Below are 24,955 nucleotides of genomic sequence, written 5' to 3'. Positions count from 1 at the left end.
AAGAGATGATTTGGTATTGATTGTCATTGGAGCAAGAGAATGGTGAAGATGGTCGTTGCTGGTGCAGTTGTTGGAACAGTAGAGGGAGGATGGATTGATGATAAAATTTTGTTTGATATTAAGAAACAGGCATCATAATATTGGTTTTAGAGAAAAGGAAAGAAAAGATAGGGTTAGGGTTAGGGTTAGGGTTAGGGTTAGTGGTTAAAGATGATAGACACAGAAAAAAGGAGAATAAGGTTATTGATTGGTAGTGTATGAAGGAAGCAGTGTAGCAGTGTAGATGGTAGGTAGGCAGGAAGATAGAGAAGAGAGTGGTATGGTAGATCACGTGACTGACATTATATATAAACCAGTTCCTGTTATTGGTGAAATAGCCTCACCACTTCTGAACAACAAAACAATGCTCCATTCCACGCTGTTTCTTCACGTGTCTTCAACTTTCTTAACATCTCACTTATGCTAATCAAAAATTACTTTTATATATTCTAAATAATAAACTGCAAGATCTGTAACACGGATTTCTTTCTTACATGCTGCTTAAATACCTACGTCATTACTATATATATCATTTCTAATATTCAGTTAGTGAAACCTGAAACCTGTAAAAAAAAAAAAGATTAAATTTGAGCTCAAGTTTTAAAAGAATCGATTTTCTTTTTAGAATTCTTGTATCCTCTCATTATACCATTATATTATAAGATACTAAGTTTCTGTAAAATAGATTAGATAAGAGTATCTAACTTCCATATTAATTCACTAATTCTCACTACATAATCTTTAATATCTATAAATAATTAACCCACACCAATCACCATTTAAATTCCATTATACATTTATTAATTTCCACATTGAGAAATATAAATAATTTACTTCATGATATTTTTTATCTTTACATATATGACCGATCAATCTTCTAATATAAAAAATATAATTTATACTTAAGATTTTCTATTTTGGTTGTTTTCCATTCTTATTCTTTAAATTATTGTTTTTCTAAATTAAAATGATTAGTTTGTCAATTTTACTAAATGACTGTTTTTTAAAATTAATATTTTTTAAATAATTATTTTTAAATTAAACTGAAAATCTATAATAAATTGTAAAAATTATTTATATTTATTTTATAATTATAAAATAAAGTAAACACACATATTTTTACTAATAAAAATATAAAAGTAAAATAAAATTATGGTACACATCTAGGTCATATCACTATTGGTAGGCATTAGGCATATATAGACGGGCAAGGGTGGGGGACTACATCTCCCTACACCACTTAATCAGTTTTTCACCTTTAACTATATACACAATGTCCAAAAAATTATATAAAATAATTTGTTTGATTGAGATAGGTACACAAAAGTACCATACGCATTTAAGTACTGCAAAACCAACACGCCCATGGAGTAAATTTACGGCGTCTGGGGTGAGTAAATTTGATTCACATGGATTAAGTTAAAAATTATATAATCTCACTTTATTATGATGAGTTAGTGGACTAGTAAGTTGATTAATATTTTTTTATAATTTATTTTATATATTTATTGTATTGTAATGAGAATAAATTAATTTAATTTATTTTTTATAATAATAAAATTAAAATGTTCATTTAATTTTTAAAATATTATTATAAAAATAACAGTTAAAAATTAAAGTATTAACATATATAATTTATAATTTGATAAAGAAATTAATTAAGTATTTAAAATATTTAAATATTATTGATCAATATTATAACATTTAAAAAAAATAAAATTATGAACAGAAATAGTAAATAGTTATAACCCACCGATATTATAAATAATATGGACTATTAAAACAGTTTTGGATTTACTTCTTATTAAAAGAAGTTTCATTTTCTTCAAAGTCAACTGAATCACAAGCAAAATAAAGGGAACATTGCTTGCAGTTTCAAGAAAATAACATCGTCTTTCATTTAAAATGAAAATCTTTTATAATTTTTTCTTATTAACAAAAATAGTATTTTAAATGGGAATTGTACAAGATAAAATAATAAAAGAGATTTATAATGGTCAGTTCTGTCAGTAGTTGTCGTTCACTGTTCATTGATGAGTGTCGTAGTTGAGCTTCTGATGTTTTTTTGAATAACAATCATACCAATTTTATTTATAGGAGCATTTGTTACAATAAAAAGTTTTAGATTAATACAAATCCTGGGAAAGTAATAACAACTGGAAATAAGTTTTCCAAAATGTATTTTAGCTATCTTCCCTACAAGATATTTTCATGAGAAGTTGAAAATTTAAGTTTCTTATGTTAAGATAAAAGTTTATTTAATGTGATAAAAGAAATTAAAATTTATCTTAGATTACCAGGACACTAATATCTTTTATTATTCAAACGTATTGTTATGACAAGATGAAAAAAAAAAAACAGAGAAAAAAAAGACACACAAAAATTTACGTGGCTCGGTCAATGTGACATATGTTCACGGGACAGTTTAAGAATTTTTTATCTCTGAATAATAATAGAAAGATACATGATACAGATGTCTTTTAGCTTTATAAAAGAGTAAAAAATAACAACTTCTTTAAACCTCATTACAACCCATAACTATATTATAAATATATGAAGTAAGGAAGATGAAGGGACAACAAACATTCATATAAATCTTAATTTTTAATTTCAATATTTTTACATTTATTATTTTTATGTACCCAAATTAGTTTCTTATACCAAACTTGCTAAACAGGGTTGTTATATATATATATATATATATATATATATATATATATATATATATATATATATATATATATATATATATATATATATGATTATTGGGATGCTATTAAGAATATGAGGATCTCCAATCTTGCGATAAAAGATTCAGTGTAATATCTCCAGATTTTTTTTTTTCGTTGAAGGAAGAAGAAAAAACAACCTTAAATAACGTTTCTTTTTGTTTTGTCGTACATATTACTATTACAATAATATTATCATACTTATTTACAAAGTTGTGGTTGACAATGGAAAATGGGACAAGTTAAATATTTAATTAGTTTTATCTGGTTATATTTAGAAAAATATATATTACCGTAACAAACAATAGAACAGTCGATTTGAGGAAACCAGAAGAAGACAAAAAAGTGACACAATGGAAAAAAAATTATTTGATATCTTAAGTGATGTTTTTCATGATAAAATATATATATATATATATATATATATATATATATATATATATATATATATATATATATTTATTTATTTATTTATTTATTGAAAATTGATCCTTTCATTGTCAAGGCTTATGCTTGTTTTCATCCATTCATTTTCTCATTCTACCGAAGAACCTCTATGCACCATCTACCATATCTCTCAAATCTCTGCTTTTTTCATCCGCATAAATATCCTTTCAGTGAAGACAAACATAGTGAACTCTTTATAGATAAGAGTTGCACCAAAACTCCTCGTTAAGAAGAAAGATTCCCAACTAAACCCCAAACTAAGGGTTTTTAAGCTGTTAATTTTTCCAAGACAAAATTCTTGTTTTTTTTTTCTTTCAAAATAAGTGAAAAAAGAAACACTTTATACTTTAAACATAACAAAGAAGAAATACTGTGGAGTTTTAATTCTTTAAAGGAGTAATATTTAGATACCAAAAGGTTTAAGAAAAATGAAAAAAGAAGCACAAGGCATGAAAGGTCATGGTCATGAAATGCACTCCTTGACAAACCATGTGTTGTTATTTCATTCAATTTAATAAGTAATGCTGACATACAGTAGATGCTATACTTTTAAAAGAAAATCCTTTAAATATATCTTGATCAGAAAAAGTTCTTGGTTCGTATTTTAGAGTTCAATCTATCACTAACCAGGTAAACTCATCTATCTGTAAGGTGTCACATGGAGCTGTCTTCTTTGTAATGACATCACACTGGTTTGCCTGGCAAACATTACATCACATTTGGAAGCATGTCGTGTAATTTAAATTCCATTTATGCCAAGGCGGAAAGCACATTCTTTGGTTTCACTTCACATCGAAGTTCTTGTTTTTCACTCGATGCAGACCAAAAGGTAAGTACGACAGAAACATCGTTGACCGTTGTTGTCTAACACCTATCTTTAAATTGTGCATGTGAAAAGCCTTACATGTTGCAGGGAGAAGGCGCATTTTACGGGTGTTTGTTCTTGCATACGACAAGCCTAATTGCTTTATGCATATCTATATTTGTTTCACATGTAAGAATGTTAAAAGAAAGGCATGGAATGAGTCAAAGTAGCATGTGAAATGCACTGCGCAAGTTGATGGGTGAAGTGATTAGAGTAGGTGGAGTGTGCGTATAACAGCCCAAACAACGTATGAATCAAGCAATTGTCAGCAATGACAATGGACTCAAACGGAGGAAAAGCATCGATAAAGGGGTGTTGCAGAATTGTAATAATCACACTAGATAGACGATAATAATGTGAGATATGCTCCAGATGTTGGTGTCATTACATATGGTCCATTCCTATAGACACGCTCCAGATATTCCAGATATTCCGACCAACAAGTGCATTCATTATAGTAACATGAGTTTATAACAAAATAAAACAAACATGTGCCGCATTCTAGTTGCATTTGAAGAACAAAGCAATTGAAACATACTGAATGGTACACCAAGAACAAAAGAGCTCTAAGAACCATAACACATAACCATGAACTTTTTTTTCCTTTTTAACCGGCATTCAGCATCAACATTGCAGAGTCTTGCATCCAGATACTAATCAGGGTGAAAAATGCTTACATCAAAATAAATGCAGCTATTTGATAAGTAATTGAAGGGGCAGCACCAAAATGGTACCTGGAACCGAGAACTAATTCACGTGAAAAGCTCATGATTACCATGGATGCATAGAATCATACTTCAAAGTTCTCAAGATTTGACGTTTTGAAAAGCTGCAGTACATAGCTTTGTCTTTGTCAGCGTTCTGTCATGATTTAGCATGGCACTGACACTCTCAACCACCAGAATGATCTGAGAAGTAAGAAGCATGCATAAGTTTACAGGATAACATACAAAAAGTTTAATTTTTTATTAGAAAACTTATTATAGCACAGTTCATATAAGAGCCAAAGTGTTCACAAAAGACCTATGGACAACAAGAACCATCCATGGGTTCATATATTTAAAAAAAAAAAAAAACAAACTCCTTTAAGAATGAAAGTTTCAATTTTTATTTGTTTCGAAAGAGTCTCATACACAAATAAAAACATTAATTTGCTTAAAATTAATATAAATTCCAAGATTGTTTAAAATTTCAAAAATAAATAATATTTATGATAAAAAAGAATATTTGAAATTACAAATTATATCAATTTTAAAAGGTGAGATAATTTATTTTATAAAGATCAAAATTATTCATTACAAAGGAAGCAAAAAACAATAATTTGAACTTTTAAAGATGTCCACGCCAACTTTTACTGTTATATTTGTAAATTTTATTATTTTGTCTTCTGAGATATTTAAAAAAAAAATACTAAGATATTTTAAATTTTGCAAAAAAGTAATTGATAACTGAATAAAAAGAATGAAATATACACTACAAAATCAACTTATAAATGATAATAGTGGTTGATTTAAATTGAGAAAGCTTAATTTGCTTACTAACTAAATTTACAATTTTTGTAAGTTATACTTATACAATATATATATATATATATATATATATATATATATATATATATATATATATAAAATTTCATAATTATAAAAAACATGAAATAGTATAAAAATATATAATAATAAAAAGATTACTCTAGTATTTTTCAAACCATATTTATTTTACACCAATTCTTTTTTATTTTAGTTATTACGTAGCATACAAATATAAATAAAGAAAAAGAAAATAATTTGCTTCACATCAAATAAAAAAGAAATGAAAATTTATTATAAATTTAACTCAAATCATTTTGCATTATATGCTCTTAGTTATAATATACAAATTAATGAGATTTTGATAAGCAAAGAGTAATAATAGTTCATTATTTCTTAATCTTTTTCTTAAAATTTTACTGTAATGTTGTAATTGCTCAAACTCACTTTGAGCTTGACCTTAACCCCTTATAGGGTCTTTGGAAGGTAGGTATAAAAAGGGATTTATTTTAAAAGTGAGCTGAGGTTGTCCTCGGGTTAAATTCATAGGTATAATTTTGATACAACTTGCCGATCTCAAATCAATTGACTCAATTTTTTAAGACATTCATTTTCAATAGCAATGAAGTACACCACCAGAATCTAACTAAGTTGGTTTTGAAGTGTGGACATTGAGGAAAGTGAAAAGGGTCAAGATTTTACTACGGGACCCTTGTCCTAGACAGAGGCTGGGGCATGTGTTGATGAGTTAGCATCAATCTTTGGCCTCACAATGTGATAAATATACAAGAAAATACAAATAACTTCAACTAGCATTATTTGATAAACATTGTCTAAAAAAGAATGTCAATAAATTAAATGCAATTCTGATCATGATAAAATGGTTGGTAGATGTAAATTGACGAAGATCTCCATTTGTATATAAACTTAATAGCTAGAAAAAGTTGTGAAGAAAAGAGATACAGCAACAATGACTAGGTGAGGAGAACCGAATATCAGAATGAGTAGAGATAACGCACCTGAAAGCACGCATAAGTAATTGCAGTCGCAAAGTAAAAATTTGCATTACCAGTACCCTGCCCATTTTATTACAAAGATGAGGAACTGCAGATAGACACAAAAATCTATTTGAAATTGAAGGTAAACACAACTCCATACCCTCCATATCCATAAATTGTGCATCACAGGGCTAAGAAGTGAAACCCCAACATAACCAGATAATAGGAAGAAAGAAAACTGCATATCTGAAAATCAAGGAAGTTGATTATTCAAAAGGAGATTATGCGCAGTATTATAAAAGGTTAAAAAAGAAAGAGAAATAACCTTTGAGTTCATAAGCAAATAACCCAAGTAAACCCAAATACAGAGCTGAATCACCAACCTAGTCATAATGAAAACAAAATGGTTACAGGGATTAATCCAGTTTGAAACATGACACAAATTCACAAAAAATTAACACATCAGTGATGGATTTATTTAATGTCTGAGTACTGACAAGTTAGATAAGACAAAATGGTATATAGATCAATCACATTGCAACCTGATGCAAATTCACACAAAACACAATACATATGGACTTCTCAAAGTAGATTGGAGATAGATGCATAGATGAATGACAGATCAATCAGATACCAGCATGATGAAAATTCACCACAAATATCAGTGCTGGACATCTATGTTTAAGTTCGTTGCTCAATATTTACAACTGCACTGATAATATTTTCCCTTCTAAGCGTGTATATGTGAATGTGCTAAGTGTGAACATACTTATTTGCATAATTTCTATTTTGGACGATGTAATCATACAATATCATGCATTTAACATTTAACAGGATACAGCGTCTCTTTCATTCTAAATTATAAAAATATTTTCAGCAACACCCAGATGGACCATCATGCTTAAATTCTAAGAGCTAATTTGGTAAAAATAGGAACTGGTGAAAAAAAAAACAACTTACTGAAGGATAAGATTTCAACATAGAAGATATTGCAATGTATACAAAAGCTAGAAAGCATGGCCGGTGATTAAGCCGCAAGGCTAATGGTGCTAGCATCAACAGAATATTCCCATGAAATACTATCAGGAAGAAATTTCTGAAAAAATCAAAAACTTCTGCAAAGAAGTACCTGTAATGCAAATACCACCAGAACAAAATAAGTGCCAAAGTTCATGAGAGGAATAAAATATTCAAGTCTACACTAAAAGTGGTAGTTTCCCTTCCTATAGCACATACCACAAAACACCAATGTTTGGAGACAGATCTTGTATTGTAAGAATGAAGCCATAGGTTCTGCACAAACAACCTAGAAGTTTATTTACAAGATATAGAAAAACTTGTCATTCCCATGAAAAAAGAAATTGTGACAGTTGACTTTCAACAGTTCTTGATAAAGATAATAACAAAAGAGAATAAAAAAAAATAATATAAATTTCATAATCACAAACAGTGTTCTTCAACAGAGATAATACAGTAAAATCTACCTCCCTCAACACATGGTAAACATATTAATTGTCCCCACACTAAGTTCATTTACTTTTTAAACAATGATGTTGAAAAATGTGCATAGTTTCTTTTATAATAGAATAAAAAGCAATTATTTGATTATTTGAGTGGGAAATGAGTTATTTGAGTTCCCAAAGGGTTTTACTTCAGAGTTTCACACCAACAGTAATACAGTATGACATGAACAAACAACAGTAATATGGACCTAAAATTTTCTAAATCTTACGAGGCTTCAAGGTTGCTTATGTGGTGACTCCAAAAGTCCATAATGGCAGCAGTTACAAACCCAGTACTTCTGTAATTATTTTGGAGTTATCATAATGGTGTTTTCACTTGATATTTTGGATTTTTCATGGACTCTTTAGTTGACCCGGTAACAACTAAGCCCGAATTCTTGCAATTACTATAATAATGAACAAATATGCATATTTATTTCGTTGCTTGCAAAATTGTTTTCAGAAATGAATAATGGTAAAAGTATTTAAGCAAAACCTCTTGAATAACTCCTGTAGACCGCCATACTGCTGGACATAAATACTACAAAGGACTAAGATGTAGGATGACCAAAGCAAAGTCCATAATAGAAAAGACACAACTGGCCTCCATGAGAATACATTTGCAACCTTTAGCTGATTCTTTGCTTTCTCTTCTGAATAACTATCACTTGAGGAGGAATTGCCAACTTCAAGCCTATTCTTTTGGCAGAATAATTTCCTAGGAGGAGCATCAGGACCATATCCCAATAACAATATCACCTGGAAAAGAGGATAATATTAGTATCTACAGATAAATAAATGCAAATTACAGAGAACAAAGATTTGCAGATTATGCTGAAAATGTTATACAACGAGTTCAAGCAACGTCATACTGGGATAATAAGGATAGCAGGGTACAGAGACAAGTGTGTAGCCATGACCCATCCGAAAGCTGCTAATGGAGCTAGTCCTGTTGTACATCAGTACAGTTTCAACATTACACAAAATATTAAATGAAGATCACAAGACCACATATATAAGGTGATAATGATCTTTCTTCCTCAGTTCTCACAACTACTTCCAAAATCTAATAAGCTAGCTGAATATAGCAATAGGGAACCTCTACACAGAAGTGGATATCAAATGGACAAAGACATGTAAATTCAATGGTAATAATAACAAACGAAATATTGCCCTTGTATCTGAAAGAAAATATGAAAAAAAAAAAGGTTAAAGAAGACGAATATTGGACATAAAAATTGATAGTCAGGGCTCAATAGTCAGCAAACTTACAGAAAAAGGTATACCAGACATAAAATTTGATAGAAAACACAAAAGCAATGCTACCTAAAGAAAAATTATTCCTCAAATTGGCTTGGGGCATTCAGTCTTAGTAATTACTAAACTATTATATGTACCCAAGTTCAACCGCCTTTAGTAGTAGCCATGTTTTATTGGTTTAATTGCTCAAATAAGAATATATATACACACACACACACACATATATATTCCTTTCTATTCAACACAAAAATAAGACCAAGAAACATTTCAGGAAAACAGAAATATAATAAAAATAAATGGAAAACCGTTTATCAAAGTCCTTTTGCATAAAAGTAACCTTTCAGCTAAAAATTGAGATTTCCCACTGTACTTCCCACAAGAACTTCCCCAAGAAGCTAGAACTACGAGTACTTTTCATCACACAACAACGCCAAGCAAAATTCATGTTTCAATATTAGAAAGCAAATAAATCTTAACCAGAAAACAACTAACAAATACCAATTAAACATGGTAGGAGTGAGTCAGTAGAATCTAAAAGTTCAGAAATTATAACCATAGGTTATTAGCTACTTACGCGAACATGCTCCATAAAGAGATAACACAACCATCAAATTCTCAATTGCAGATGTGGATAGACCAACGCATGCAACTATTGTGAAAGGATTCCATAAGTATACAAGAGCAGCAAAATCTCCTGAAGGAAGACGCTCTGGAAACAGTAAAGATACAATCAAAAGGGATGAAAAGAATTTGCATAGTTTCAAAAAGATCCACAACCAGAAGGGAAAATTTTAACATTAAATTTTAAAATATGACCATCACCTGCCCTTCACAACAATAGTTGCAAATACCCTGTTTTATTCTCATTCAGTAAAACACATTATCTTTTTCCTGGAAAGGGAAGCATAGTGTTTGTTATGATACAAACACTAGACAGACACAGACCTCACCATCAGTTTGTTCACAGAAACCACACAGACGTGTGATGATCAACAAGGTGTTTCATTTCCTACCTTTATTTTTTCACATTCAACATAATATCCCAAAAGAGGAAAGAAAAGCAAGCCAAGAGTCAAAAGGGGCACTCCTTGCATATCTAATTAATAGTACCAGTAATCTTCATCAAGTACCATGTTACAATTTTCTTATAATGCAGCATGCACAGAATAAAATTTCTCTCTTTGATTGCACAATATATCTTTATCTGAAAAGGATCTTCAAACTTATACACTAGTTTTATATATCACTTTAAAATAACAAATAAAAATGGGAGAAGCACATACAACCATAATCATATGAAATTTGAACAGAAGGATCATACTAGAAGCACATGCTAACAACCTGAATTTTCTGACAAATCACGAAGGCCAAGTAATTGTAAGCTTGAACTGTATGCCACCTGGAGTTTTTCACCAGCAGCACAAATAAGCATTGCACTAACCACATCTGCAATAACAAAAACCAAACTATATCCGGAAATGAGTTGATTATTTACTGTTTAACAAAGACTGCAGCAAAGATAAGTGAACACAGGGGTAAAGAACTGCATATACAAGATTCAAAGGCAAACAGCATTACAATTATAGATACGAATTATTGAGCACCGAAGGTCACAACAAGTATGATTCATGAGCTGTTGAAAATAGAAATAAACAACTGAATAGATACTACTAATACTCATCAGTAAAAGGCGGAGAAAGTTACCCGCATAAAAGATGATCAGGCTGTCCTTCAATTCTGAAGCATCAATAAGGTAAGTCGAAGTCATTACAACATAGGAATTTCAAACTTAGTAAGTCAGTCCATTTAAATAAAGCAACGGAACAAAATCTGACACAATTGAGAACAGGTACCTTTTAACTGTAAGCGGGCCGAGAAGTGTCAATAACAAAGGGGAACCATGGTACATTGATCCTGGAAACACGAAAAAGAGTCTAAGATTTTTTACACAGCACTAAACAATAATATAAATTGATCCAATGAACGAATCTGGAAATGGAAATACCAGCATAGGGTGAAACTGACGACTGCTTCAACCAGTAACCCTCAGCCACTGCGAAAAGAGAAGTTGAAGTTGATAAGAAAGCATGGATATAGGAATTAAAGGTAGTTCAGGAAGAAGAAGAAGAAAAACATACGACGGCGGATGCTGGTGAGGGGGGTGGAGACTTCAGGGCGAGAAGAGAGGTTGAGGTTTTTGGGAAAGTAAAGGAGAATAAGCCTGAACACGACGGAACCTATGACCCAAGTCCAGAACCATGGAACCTTCTTCTTCTTCGTCATCTTCGTCTACCTTTACGTGCTGCGTCTTCAGATCGGAACTTTGCAACTGCTTCTTCCCCTTGCCTCTGGCTTTTTCGGAGGAGGTATTCAACCAAAACGACTTTTACCGCTGTCGTTACGCTTTTTTATTTAGGCTTAATTACTCTAGGATGATATTTTGACAGGAGTATATCAATTTGGTTTAGTTTTAAAAAAAAATTGAATGTCTTTGGAATTTTTGGAAATATGTTTCAATTATGATCCTTTAAAAAAATATATTATTAAGATATTTTATGTGTTAATTTGTATTTTTTTTATTTTTTTTAATTATTATCACATGTAAGGTATCTGTGTGACACATAACACGATTTGATGTTACTTCATTATCATGTATAGGGATATAAAAAAGTGGGTACGGTATGGGTAATAGTTCTCTCATATTCTACCGAGATAAATATATATCATATCTCGTACCTGTACCTAGATCCGTACGAATATTTGTTATGCAGATATCCACATAATGTTTTAATATACACGGGTATCCGCAAAGATTTACAAAAGAAAAATTTAATATTTAACAATATATTTTAACCATAAATTCAAATAAAAATACAATGTAAAATATTTATAAATTTCAAACAAAGTGCAAATAACACATTTAAATAGTGTTGAATTACAATTTACAAAAAAAATGAATTTTTTTAAAACCAAATGATAAAAAATAACCCATTCAACTTCAATGTGTTAATGTTTTTTAATTAAAATTAAAATATAACGGGTACAGGTATCATGGGTACGAATAATATGATACTCGTACACACTCTATTAACATGCGGATATTACAAATAATCGTACTCGTTATCCGCTGGTATCCATTTACAATATTCATTTTTTACTCGTTGCGGATTTGATCCGTGGATACATATTTTTTTGACATCCCTAACCATATGTCATTGTATTGCTTTCAATTTAGTCTTTATATATGTTTTCTTCCATTCAATTTAAGATTTAGGCTCCTACTATCGTCTCTTTGATCCAATTTTTTTTTTCTTCAAAATATAGTAATATTGTTCCTCTTTAGACCAAGTTTATTATTTATATAAATATTATACTAATATATTTTACTAAAAAAAAATTAACATATTATATTATTGCATATTATTAACTCATGTTTTGTTTATTATTGATTTTTTTTTTCAAAATAGAACAATATTATCTTTCTCAAATTTGAGACCAAATATATTATATGTATGAATATTATACTAATAATTTTTATTAAAAATGACTTTTTAACATATTACATTATTGTATATTATTAACTCATATTTTGTTAATAATTTATTTTACTACTAAATTTTAATTTGAAAATCACTACTTAATTTTGTAAAAATATTTATACTTAATTAATTTTAATTTTATAAAAAAACAAATTTCGATTATAAAAAAAACTGTAAAAAATTGAATTAAAAGAGACAGACCAAATATATTATTTGTATGAATATTATACTAATATTTTTTATTAAAAATGAATTTTTAACATATTATATTATTGTATATTATAAACTCATATTTTGATTAATCATTTCTTTAACCACTAAAATTTAATATGAAAAACAATACTTAATTTTGTTCAAATATTTATACTTAATTAGTTTTAATCTGTTAACAAAACCTGGATTAAAAAAAAATTCGATTATTAAAAAAAACTGCAATAAAATTGAATCAAAGAAACATAAGTAGAGATTAAATTATATCAAATAGACATATATAGACACAAAACTGAAATCAAGACACTGACACTTACACGTGACATTGCCCTAACACGTGGCAACAATTTTTTTGTAAATATATATATATATATATATATATATATATATATATAATTAAAAAATTTTAAAACAAATTAAAAACCCACACATGACACGTGGCGTGTTGTTAACATGTTGGTAACTTTTTTCTTAAAGTGGACTTAATTGAGACATTTTTAAAAAAATTGTGGTGTAATTGAAACTTTTTTAAAAGCAGGACCAAATTGAAACACCTTTGTCAAAGTAGAGACCATTTAAGTAATTAAACTTAGTAAAAACATATCCACCAAAATATAAAGGTTAGAATATTGTTACTCATTTTAGTATCAAAAACTTAAATAGGTTCCCTCAGTATCTATAACAATACATAAAGATGATTCATTGTTTTGTGTCCACATTTCAAAATACCAATTTTACTCTTTAACATATAATTATTTATTACATTATTGAGAATTGACAGTTACTTTTACAAGTTTTTTTACACAATCGTCTATCTCTGATTCTTCTCTTTTTCTCTATTTATCAATTATTCTTTCATATTTTCTGATATATTTCACTTTATTTTTAATAAATATAATTTAATTTTATATATTAACTTAAAAATAGTACATTATAATCACGCATATTTAGATGCGTACACACAGGCACAACATTACATAGTTCTCAATTGACATTAAATAAAAGTAATCATAGTTCATACCAACAAATAACATTAGACAACAAAATAAATCTTAATAATCTATTCACAAATAATAATATTGGTGTGATGATTAAAAAATAACCCCGACAAACACACACACATACACATACACACACATATATATATATATATATATATATATATATATATATATAATTCATATTCACTAAAAAATATTTTTCCCAACATTGGCTTCAAAAATCCTAACTAATATTGAAAAAGAAATAACAACAACTACAGAAATATTCAAATAGTTTAAATAAAGAAAAAAATGGTATCACTTACAATAAAGAAAATAACAATTTACATAAATTAAGCTAAATTAAGAGATAAGTTATTCATATTCATTTGTCACACGTTATAACACTTTTCGATCAATATAATATAATATTATTAAACAACAGAGTTTTACATTGTGCAAAACTTACAATTTTTCATAATTTTCTAAAATCAATTCACAAACTAAAATTTATCCTTCCACCACTCAAATCTCACTGATACTCACAAAATGGTCATCAATTTCCTAATTGTATCTATGCTCTACAAAGAAGATATAATTTTAGTCATCCAACCTGAGGTAATGTTGACTCACATTTGCTCGAACAACATGATACCATGTTGACCAAGACGTAACATAAGCGATAACCAATTAAATTAAGATCATGATTAAAACACATTAGCATGATATTAAGTTAATTAAAGTGATTAATCATGTAGACCATACCCATCTATGTAAAAGTCTATAAACACAATATAAATAACACACACGGTCAATTAATTATGTTTTATTATTACATTTACTATCATATGATGCACTTAGTTGACTTAAGCCATTGAGTGTCTTTTGCAAGCATTAGTGGTGATAATGTGGGTTTGGTCTGGTGGGTCGACCCGCAAAAAAAAATGCGGGACAAGTTTAGACATTAAGCTCAATGGTCCCCAAAAGTCTAATCCGCATAACTCGTAGTCCGTGCAGACTGGCCTACGACCTGTATTAAAAAAATAACTTGTACTTATGTATATTGATTACTTTCCTTCGAGACTTTTGCATGAACTTTCCCAATTTTTGCATGAGTGGAAAAGTGTTATGTATGTTTAAATGTGCTAAAAATTTGAAGAATACATCGTGTATGTCAAAATACAAATATGAATATGATGAAAATGTTGAATTATCATTTTGTCATTCAACTCCCAAAAGTCTTTGCTTAACTTTGTGAACTTGTTAAAGTTTTCAAATTTGTTGAACATTAAACATTTTATCATAAGAATTTAAAAAAAAGGTTAGTTTGCAGGTCAAAACTTATGCAGATGAACCAGACTTTTCAGCCGAATTTTCAACGCAGAACAAGCCTAAATAAACTGGGTCGGCCAACCCTAACACACAGACTCCTTTCAATCCTAAGGACACGTGGACCTAAAACATCTCTACTAGGGATGTCAACGGGGCGGGTAGGGTACGGGTAGTAGCTCCCCCGTACCCTACCCGCTGGATAAATATTCGCCCCGTACCCGTACCCATATCCGTCGGGTATCCGTTATGCGGGTACCCGTCTATTTTTTCATATCCGTGGGTATCCACGGGTACCCGCGGGTATTTACAATAATATTTAAAAAAATAAATATTTAACCATAATTAGTGTTTGGATTAACAAGTCCCCTTTCTCCGATTGATTCTTGAAAAACAAACAAATAAAAAATCAACTACCAATTTATATTGTAGTTTATTTTTGAATAAAATATTAAAGAAATTACTAACTTACCAATTTCCACCTCTTGCAACATTGTATAAAGTTTCATGTTGTCCAATTTTAATCTAGAAGAGCCTTAAAACATAAGAAGTTACATAAGAAGTTCAGTAAAAATTTCTAACAATCACTTAATTAAAATATCTAAGTAAACGTGTTAATTTCATTACGTTCCATGTTGGTCCATAACAGATATTGGAGACACATCAATGCCTCCACAGTATCTGGAAGTAATTTATTCTGTTGTGGGGTAAGAATCTGACCACCATTATTGAATAAAGACTCATAATATTTTCTACTAATATATATATATATATATATATATATATATATACATATACATATATATATATATATATATATAACGGGTATTTTTCTGAATTAAAGTTTAACGGGTACGGGTATCCACGAATACGGATACTATGATACCCGTACCCGCCCCGTTAACATGCGGGTATCAAAAATATCCGTACTCGCGGATATCTATTTTTAATATTCATTTCCTACCCGTTGTAGGTTTTATCAGCGGATACCCGCAGGTATGGATTTTTTTGACATCCCTATTCTCTACCTAAACATAAAGTTAGAGATTATGATACATTTGAAGAATTTTCTACTAAGATCTTTACATGATATATTTGATCTTGTACGAACAATATTTATACACAAATCTAGTAATTAAATATTCTATTAAACCTTGAACATAATTGTGTTACAATAACAACAAAAAATATATATTAAATTAAACACATCAATTTGATCTCTGCACAATATTTCAAGTTTTAAGAACTGTTTTTTTTTTTTTTAAAAAAACTTATTTCTTCAAACATAATTTACCTTAGAATTTTAGTGTTCTCCAACACACAACTGTACCACCTCAAACAACATAATTATAAAATGTTCATAGAACCTAACATTTAAATCTCAACTGATCTATACATAAAATTCTTCCATGGAATTAAATGTCAAGAAAACTTTCATATGCAACCAACACAAAAGAAAAGAAGAATTGAAATTTATGAAAAAATAAAAAATTCATTTTAGTTAGAATTAATTATTGTGATGACGTTATCACAAATTACTTAAAAATTACAGTAACCAAAGAGGTATAACTCATCTTTTTAATTTTAAAATATAATTAAAGATAAAATAACAAATAAATAAATATATATATATATATATATATATATATATATTATTAAGTAAGGAAAGAGGTATTTTTTGTTTTTCTTTACAAAAATAAAATAAGGTAATCTACTAAAATTATATTACGTTGTTCAAATACGAGTGCTTTAGAGTATGCTTTATAGTATGTTTTATCGTTTGAAATGTGTCTGTAATTGTTCTCAATATTTGGATAACTCATCTTTTTAATTTTAAAATATAACTAAAGATAAAATAACTATATATATATATATATAATATGGATTAGTTTTATTTGTATACTGTTATAAAAATAATATTTTTAAGTGTTAAAAATGAATATTTTTAAGTATTGAAAATGGTTTTAGTTTATGTGTGATTTTTAAATTTTAAAAATTATTTGTTAAATAATGTTTCAAACTAGTATTTAAAAACTAGTATTTAAATTGTGTAATATCTAAGAAAAATTTAACCCCGTAGGTCGAAAATAGTAGATCTATTTATTTATTAAACTTAAAAAGTACATCTTTTGATTTTAAAATTAATGATTAGATAAAAATAAAGCTATAAATTATATATATATATATATATATATATATATATATATATATATATATATTAAAAATACTTGCGTGCATTCTTGTAAAAAATAATAAAATTAATAATAATATTTTTATTATTATAATTTAATTATAAAGAGTTTAATTTATTTTGTTGAAAAATGTTTATTTAAAAATTATAAAATTAAATAAAATGTCAAATTGATAAAAACAATTAAATTAAAGAAATTATTATTTGAAGAGTAAAATTGATAAAAATAATAATTTTAATTTAAAAAAATTTATTTAAAAGATAAAATTAGAAATAAAATATAGACATCAATCAGAAATTTTTTTTATATATAGGTATATTTAGATGTAATACACGATGAATACAAGTTAACCTAATTAGTAAAATATTAAATAGGATTTACAGATAGATTTCGATTACAAATAACAGGAATCCGTTGCATAGATATCTTTCCTAAACTATTGATTACAAAACTAGTTTTAATCATACAGAATCCATGATAGAAAATAGAATAAGTCATTTTATTTGATACATTGAAATATTTTTTAAATAAATTAATAAATAAATTATAAAATAGTTGATTAAAAACCGAATAATTAAAAATTTAAAAAATATATGATTTAGAAACACAAGAAAAATACTAGAATTAGGTGATAAATTGACATATCTTCAAATAACCAATATATTAATATTTTAATCATATTTCTTTTATATTTCAATACCATGTAAAATAAAATACATTCAATTTATAACTTATGATAATAATATAATAATATATTAATAATTTATATTACAATATAGTGCCAGTATATCATTTTTCTTGAATGATCATATATATATTATAGGCAAGTCTTAGGCATCTGTTGTAATTTAATCTCTCTCTCTCTCTCTCTCTCTATATATATATATATATATATATATATATATTAAATAAATTACAGTTTTAAAAATGATTTAAAAATATGAGTTTTTGTTAATTTATAAATTAAAAAAAGTATATAAAATAGTAATTTAAAAGAGTGATTTATTATTAGGTAGTTTTAAGAATGGTTTGAAAGAGTGATTTATGATTAAAAAAATAAATTTAAACACATACTAAAATGGATAGTTTTCAAAATAATTGATTAAACTTTAGTAACAGAAGATTAGAATATAATAACGGTTTGCCTCTACAACAAAGATTGAGATAAAAGAATAATAGAATAGTATATCCAAACATAAAACACAAAAATAAAACAGATTTATCTCAACTGAATACAAGAAACAGAAAACAAATAAAAAACAAATTTCAAACAATAAAATCAAAAGATAAAAAACAGGAAAAAAAATAGATAACAAACAAAAAACAAATCAAGCTCTATTATAAATCGAATTTAATTCATTGATTGATTAATATAGAGATTTGCATGTTATCAAATAATGAAAAAGTACGGTTTAACAAATAAAAAATAATTAGTACAAAGATAATAATTTAGTAATGTTTGAATTGATAATAATTAGGCAAATTAAAATCTTGAAAAATGTGGTAACTATATTTGATTTTTTTATTTTATTTTATTGAAACGTAGTTACAAAGTAATAAATTGGATGCGTGGAGGCATTTTGAGAGCATACTTGTCGAACAAGAGAAGAGTTGCAAAGAGATAGAAATAGCGAAAGCAAAGCAATTCCAAACACTTTCACCCTATTACGCACTCCAGAGGAAACTCTCACTCTAGAGGCCCACCCACCCCTTCTCACTCTCTCTCTCTCTATCTCTCACAGCACCTAATTTCTTTTTCTTTTTTCTTTTATTCAAAAACAAGACAAGGAATAAAAGCTCTGAATTTTGGATTGTCTTCTGTTTCATACAATTTCGATTGCAATGGCACGGCCTAATCAAGAGGCGGTTGAGACTTTCGTCAGCATCACTGGCTTGCCTGAGGCAGTAGCGTTGCAAAAACTCGAGGTATTTTCTCCTCTCTCTGTTTTTTTTTTCTTCCAATTGTGAAAGTGCTTAATAGGTTTTGATTGGGATCCAAAAGCACAAATTTTGACATAATTTGTAATAGTTGTTTAATTGATTAAAGTTAGGGTTTTGGGCATTGCTTGATCACTTTAGTTATTTTTTAATTGTTTATCAATGTTTATTACTTTTTGCTTTCAAATTATGTCAATGGGACTCGTTTGCATATCTATGTGTTTTTTAGGTGAAATCTGCTGTTATTCGGTTTTTTGTTTTTTTTTTCTCTCTAGCTCAAATATATAGATGGATTGTCTAATGTCTGATACTTTTTGGAGTCCTCCTTATATCCAGTTCATGGATATCGGCATAGAGGTGTAACTTTAGAACTTTAGTGAATGAACACATAAGTCCTCTTGTGAATAGGGTGCAAGCATTATTCTAGAAATATAGGAAATATGTTTTCTTTTGTTATTTTCATTTGTTTTTTTTTATCATTATATGAAGTTAAAAGTGGGGTTCAGTGTGCAGAAAAAACTTAAGTACTAGGACGACATGTTTCATCACTAATGAAAATGTTAGAAATCTGCTTTAGAGTAGCGAGTTCTGGTAAACGAACAATGAGGACCAATGACCCCAATGACCGAACTGATCTATTTTAGCCATTTGTCTGACCTCAGATGATTTTATTTCTATTAGATGCTTATACATGAGATTGAAATCTTCTTATTGCAATAATTTATTTTTTCATAAGTGATCAATTACTCTTCTGTGAGCTTTTTCTTTTCATTGCTCTACACAGATGATCTGATTGTTATCCTATAAAAGGATCGAGTGACCGGTTTATTTGTAGTTAACAAGTTATGTTTACTTTATGTAACTAAAGACTGAACAAGTTATCTTTACTTTATGTAACTAAAGACTGAATATATTTTCAGTGGGCTCAAGTGGTTATTTTTGTATATATCCTCTTCATTGTTTAAATATTATTTTATGTCAGGAGCATGGAGGTAATCTCAATGAAGCAGTCAATGCACATTTTAGTGAAGGAGACAGAAATTTAACGACTGGGTATACTCTCTTTTCCATTAGTAAGCAAGTGATCATTGAGAATATAACCCATTTTACTGGTATTACTGTTTAATGGTTGCATTTTAATTCTTTATTTTTGGAGTTTGATATTTTTTTAATTCCTTCGTGGCCAGCTCTCACAACAGCTCTGCTGCATTTCCTCAAGATGATTTCATGGATATAGATGATCAACACGATGCGGATGTTCAGAGAATTCCATCACTTCCAGCTTTAGCAGCAAATCTCAATCCGTTTTCTCTTCTTGATCCTACAATTGGGAGAGGTATATTTGGTACTCCTCTTGATTCAACTGTCCAGGCACCCTTTGTTACACATCCTAGAGAGGTGAGGGAGATTCCTATAGAGGTTAAGGATGGTAACCAATCCTCTACTCAATCTGGTCATCCATCCATTGAAGATGTCACTGGAACAGTTGATGCCGATGGTCCGGATATCCATGGGACTGTCATAATTGACAATGACGATGATGACACTCCACCTGCCCAGAGTGCACATCGAGATGAGCAAAACCATAAGATCTTGGCTGATACCTCACTCAATAGCAGTGCTAGACCTAGTGCTCCTGAATCTGAGAATTTACCAGATTATAACAATGAGATAGAAGAAGAAATGCTTCGAGCAGCCATTGAGGCTTCTAAACGGGAGGCTGAGGAAAATTACAGAAGTCACAAACTAGGCAGACAAACTGTATGTGTTTTTCTTGATGGATTTTCTTATGCTTTGGTAAACATGATGTCTGTGTTGGTATTTATTCTTCTCTTGGTGCAGGACTCAACTGAATCAGGATCACAGTCTAGGCAATCGTATTTGGAGGATCCCGAGCTTGCCCATGCAGTTTCATTGTCTCTGAAGGTATCCCTCTAATTTGTATTTTCTACATCATAACAGAGTTTTGAATTTTTTTTATCATTAGAAATTTCAAACCTGGATTGCTTCTAACAAATGAGTTTTCAGACAGCTGAGCAAGAAAAAGCATGGCGTGTACAGGGAGGAGATTCTGAATCTCCACCAGCCGGGCCATCTAAGTCATCAGAGGCTGGACTAGGGGAAGTGGCATCTAATGGAAGGTATGTTATCTCTTCTACTATGCTTGCTGTGCACCTGTAGCTGTTGCACACTGCTGCAATAAACTAAGTATTTCCTTCAAGGTATATTCTCTTAGATTGTCAAATTTGAAATGGGCAATTGTGGTCATTCTAGGTTGCAGGCAGGAAGCTTGTCCTTTCATGATGAAGCTGAAGATGTAGAGGAGCAGCCACTCGTTAGGAACAGATCTAGGCATATATCTTCAGGATCCACAGGATCAGTCAAAGATGTTGAATTTGCGGAGGCTAGCACACTACCAAGCACAGAGCCACAGGAGACCAGTAATCCTCCTCATAACAGAAATTCCTTCCCCTCTGATGAGGTATAGCCTTTAAAATTTTCCTTTTCAAAAAGAATTACTATGTTATTACTTGCCACGGCATTTCAACTTGTCCCTGCCTCTCAATTTCCAATGTCTGACTACAATGAGATTGCAGTGGGGTGGCATATCTTCAGAGGAGCATGATGAAGCAGTAATGCTTGAAGCTGCAATGTTTGGTGGAATCCCGGAAGGTACTGGATACCAGTATGCTTATGCACCACATGAGTTTATGCACGGTAGGGGTTCTAATCCTCGTCCCTCATATCCCTCATATCGCCCACCTTCTCCAACACTGGCAGCACAGCGTTTGATAAGGGAACAACAGGTATGTCTTGTTTCTCAAATAGTTTGGAGTTGTTGGTTGTTGATGGTCTAATTGTAGCTCTTGCTGTCTGTTTGTTCATGCAGGATGATGAATATCTTGCATCATTACGAGCAGACAGAGAAAAAGAATTGAAGGCCAGAGAAGAAGCTGAGGCTGCTCTTGAAGAGGAAAGGCGGAGAGCAGAAGAAACTCGCAGGAAATTGCAGGAAGAGCAGGTAGTGCAATTATAACTGATAGCACTTTTTTCTCTTGCCCCATGCTTCAATCCTCCTACCCGGTTGCTGATTGGAGTCTGGTTTTAGTCTTCACACTCACTAGAAATGGCCTTTATAGCTAACTTGCTAGAGTTACAATATCGATTTTGAGGCATATTTTCCAATATTGTATCGCCTATAGAATGGGTTATCTCCACTTAATTGAAGGAGTGAATGTTAACAGAACTTAGAGACTCTTTAACTAGTATTCAAAAATAAAAATTCTGGTATAAATATCTCAGTTAAGAATCGGTCCATACTTGGTCCCAGAAAAAAATCTGTATTTCGTATTATGTACTTGTTCTGTATCCTGGATGTGTAGCCTTGGGCAGTTCCTTGCTATAAATTGATTCTGTCTTAGGTAAAAAGAAAACAAACATTTTCAAATTGCTTACTATTGCATTTTGCATAAATTGTCAGGAATTGGAAACTCAATTAGCCGCCAAAGAAGTTTCCCTGCCCCCAGAACCATCATCAGATGATGATAACGCTGTTAATTTGCTGGTAAAAATGCCAGATGGCAACCGTCGTGGACGCCGATTCCTAAGATCTAATAGGCTACAGGTGATGTTCTGTTAGGAAGTTTCGTTCTCCCCCTTTTTTTTTGTGCACAATTGTTCTAATCTTGCTTTCCTTCCGGAAATTTTCAGTCTCTGTTCGACTTCATAGACATTGGTAGGGTGGTGAAACCGGGAAGTTACAGACTGGTAAGAAATACCATTACCTTTCAGTATTATTATTGATACTAATTTTTCTGGGAGATGGTTGATGTGTACTGTAATTTTAATGTGATTGTCTTGGATGTTATTGTTGGGACAGGTGAGACCATATCCTAGGCGTGCTTTTAGTGATGAAGAAAGTGCTGCAACCCTGGCTGAACTTGGCCTAACCAACAAGCAAGAAGCTTTGTTTTTGGAGTTAATCTGATGCATTGTTGGAATTTGCTACAAAACAAACTATTTGAGTTTTTAGTTTATTAAAACTAAAATATGAACCCCACAATTCACAGACGGATGTGACATTTTAGTTTAATCTGGGTTTGTACTGTCCGGGTGATGCAATTTATAAATTTACAGATCTACATGAAATACAGTACTGTCAGTTTTACTTGTGATTACTAAATCCTTATTTCCATTATTTGTATGTTTTGCGGTAAGATTGAAATAATTCATGATTAATGAAATTGCAGATGTTCCATTATGTGCCCACCTTCTTTTTCAAAGAATTCTAACTCCAATTTAAAGGCTACTTGTGCTCTATTCATATTTTTAGTACATATAAAAAAAAAAGTCAAGCTTACTTGTACCATAAGATCACTTAAGAGATATAATGAATTATTGTACAAAGCACCTAATACTTAATAGACTTTTAATTATAGGTTATTCTTTAAAGGTCAGCTCTTAGAGGTGTCTCCATAATTTTGTTTTGGTTCAACTAAGGGAAAAATACCTAAATAGAAAGCATTCATTTTACTTTTATTTTTGGCTAAATCTAGAACAAACTAATTCAATCAAGAATTAGGTAGCTTGGTTTTGTTAATAACATTTATAATATTTTTCCATTGATAAATAAATGGATAAGGGATTCGTACTGCTTAATTCAAATAATTTCTTTTAACTAATATATCTATATATCTATATATATATATATATATATATATATATATATATTCGATCAGTAAAAATTGGTAGTATTTTGTTCATAATTTTATTTTAGCTACACATGTTCTGTTCATAAGATTCTTTAGTTAAACATGAACTATAAACTAAGGAATAATTAGGTAGCTTGATTTGGTTAATCTCATTTTATATGTATCAATATAGATTCATTTCCTTTAACCAATATATCCAAACGAATCAGAGTGGATTGTACTCCGTCCATAATTTTCTTAGCTGATCATAAACCAAACCAACGAAAATTAGGTAGCTTGATTTGATTCATCTCATTTTACATGTATCAAATCAAAATACAGATACAAAATTTGTTCAAAATCTAATTTTTTTTAAGCAAACCAATATTTAGTGCAAATATATACAATGAATATAAAACTAAAGTCGATTAGTTTCAATCAATGTTTTAAAATCCTACTGGTCAATGAACGGACATCAACGAAATTATTTTAGGATTTTAAAATATATAATTAAAATTAAATTAAATCTCGGTCTTAACATTCATAATACATATAAAAGTTGAAATAAAATTTATGTATCATACTTTAATTGAAATTTATATATATATATATATATATATATATATATATATATATATATATATATATTCATTCTAGTGTGTGTGTTTTTTTTAAATAATATGAATTATATTTTCATTTTGTGATGATGA

At 29.5% G+C, this 24,955-nt stretch overlaps 2 protein-coding genes across 3 annotated transcripts; one reads left to right on the top strand and one right to left on the bottom strand.

Annotated features, from left to right (window-relative positions):
- Positions 1-4,403: 4,403 nt before the first annotated feature.
- LOC114179440 (phosphatidylinositol glycan anchor biosynthesis class U protein) lies at positions 4,404-11,770 on the bottom strand. 2 transcript variants are annotated; one of them, XR_003603468.1, is made up of 15 exons: positions 11,505-11,770; positions 11,372-11,419; positions 11,220-11,280; positions 11,071-11,103; positions 10,708-10,832; positions 9,941-10,075; positions 8,979-9,055; positions 8,603-8,865; positions 7,841-7,897; positions 7,565-7,733; positions 6,930-6,987; positions 6,765-6,850; positions 6,626-6,682; positions 4,815-4,988; positions 4,404-4,733 (listed from the first exon to the last, which is right to left on the bottom strand). XR_003603468.1 is itself a non-coding variant. In XM_028065783.1 (14 exons), exons 1-14 carry the CDS (start codon positions 11,647-11,649, stop codon positions 4,887-4,889), a joined length of 1,416 nt encoding a protein of 471 aa, XP_027921584.1. In that variant the 5' UTR covers positions 11,650-11,770; the 3' UTR covers positions 4,404-4,886. The 2 variants fall into 2 exon arrangements, 1 of the variants encoding a protein (XP_027921584.1); XM_028065783.1 differs by having other exon boundaries at positions 4,404-4,988.
- Positions 11,771-19,241: 7,471 nt separating this feature from the next.
- LOC114178876 (plant UBX domain-containing protein 8-like) lies at positions 19,242-23,773 on the top strand. Its single transcript, XM_028065011.1, has 11 exons — positions 19,242-19,542; positions 20,537-20,607; positions 20,742-21,315; positions 21,397-21,480; positions 21,583-21,695; positions 21,829-22,036; positions 22,152-22,361; positions 22,445-22,576; positions 23,036-23,179; positions 23,266-23,322; positions 23,435-23,773. The coding sequence occupies exons 1-11, from the start codon at positions 19,459-19,461 to the stop codon at positions 23,540-23,542; spliced, it is 1,785 nt and encodes a 594-aa protein (XP_027920812.1). The 5' UTR covers positions 19,242-19,458; the 3' UTR covers positions 23,543-23,773.
- The last annotated feature ends 1,182 nt before the right edge of the window (positions 23,774-24,955 follow it).

Source organism: Vigna unguiculata, chromosome 3, assembly GCF_004118075.2.
Source record: "Vigna unguiculata cultivar IT97K-499-35 chromosome 3, ASM411807v1, whole genome shotgun sequence".
NCBI classification, from domain to species: domain Eukaryota; kingdom Viridiplantae; phylum Streptophyta; class Magnoliopsida; order Fabales; family Fabaceae; genus Vigna; species Vigna unguiculata.
Note: the sequence above shows the minus strand (reverse complement) of the source record. Positions and strands in the feature narration are given on the sequence as shown.

Bases quoted from the DNA above. Each gene is read 5' to 3' on its own strand.
- LOC114179440 (XM_028065783.1), bottom strand. From the start codon at position 11,649: ATGACGAAGAAGAAGAAGGTTCCATGGTTCTGGACTTGGGTCATAGGT. The intron at 11,420-11,504 runs GTATGTTTTTCT...CTCTTTTCGCAG, and splicing joins CCTCACCAGCATCCGCCGTC to TGGCTGAGGGTTACTGGTTG. The intron at 9,056-9,940 runs GTAAGTAGCTAA...GATGTACAACAG, and splicing joins TCTTTATGGAGCATGTTCGC to GACTAGCTCCATTAGCAGCT.
- LOC114178876 (XM_028065011.1), top strand. From the start codon at position 19,459: ATGGCACGGCCTAATCAAGAGGCGGTTGAGACTTTCGTCAGCATCACT. The intron at 20,608-20,741 runs GTATACTCTCTT...CTTCGTGGCCAG, and splicing joins GACAGAAATTTAACGACTGG to CTCTCACAACAGCTCTGCTG. The intron at 22,037-22,151 runs GTATAGCCTTTA...ATGAGATTGCAG, and splicing joins ATTCCTTCCCCTCTGATGAG to TGGGGTGGCATATCTTCAGA.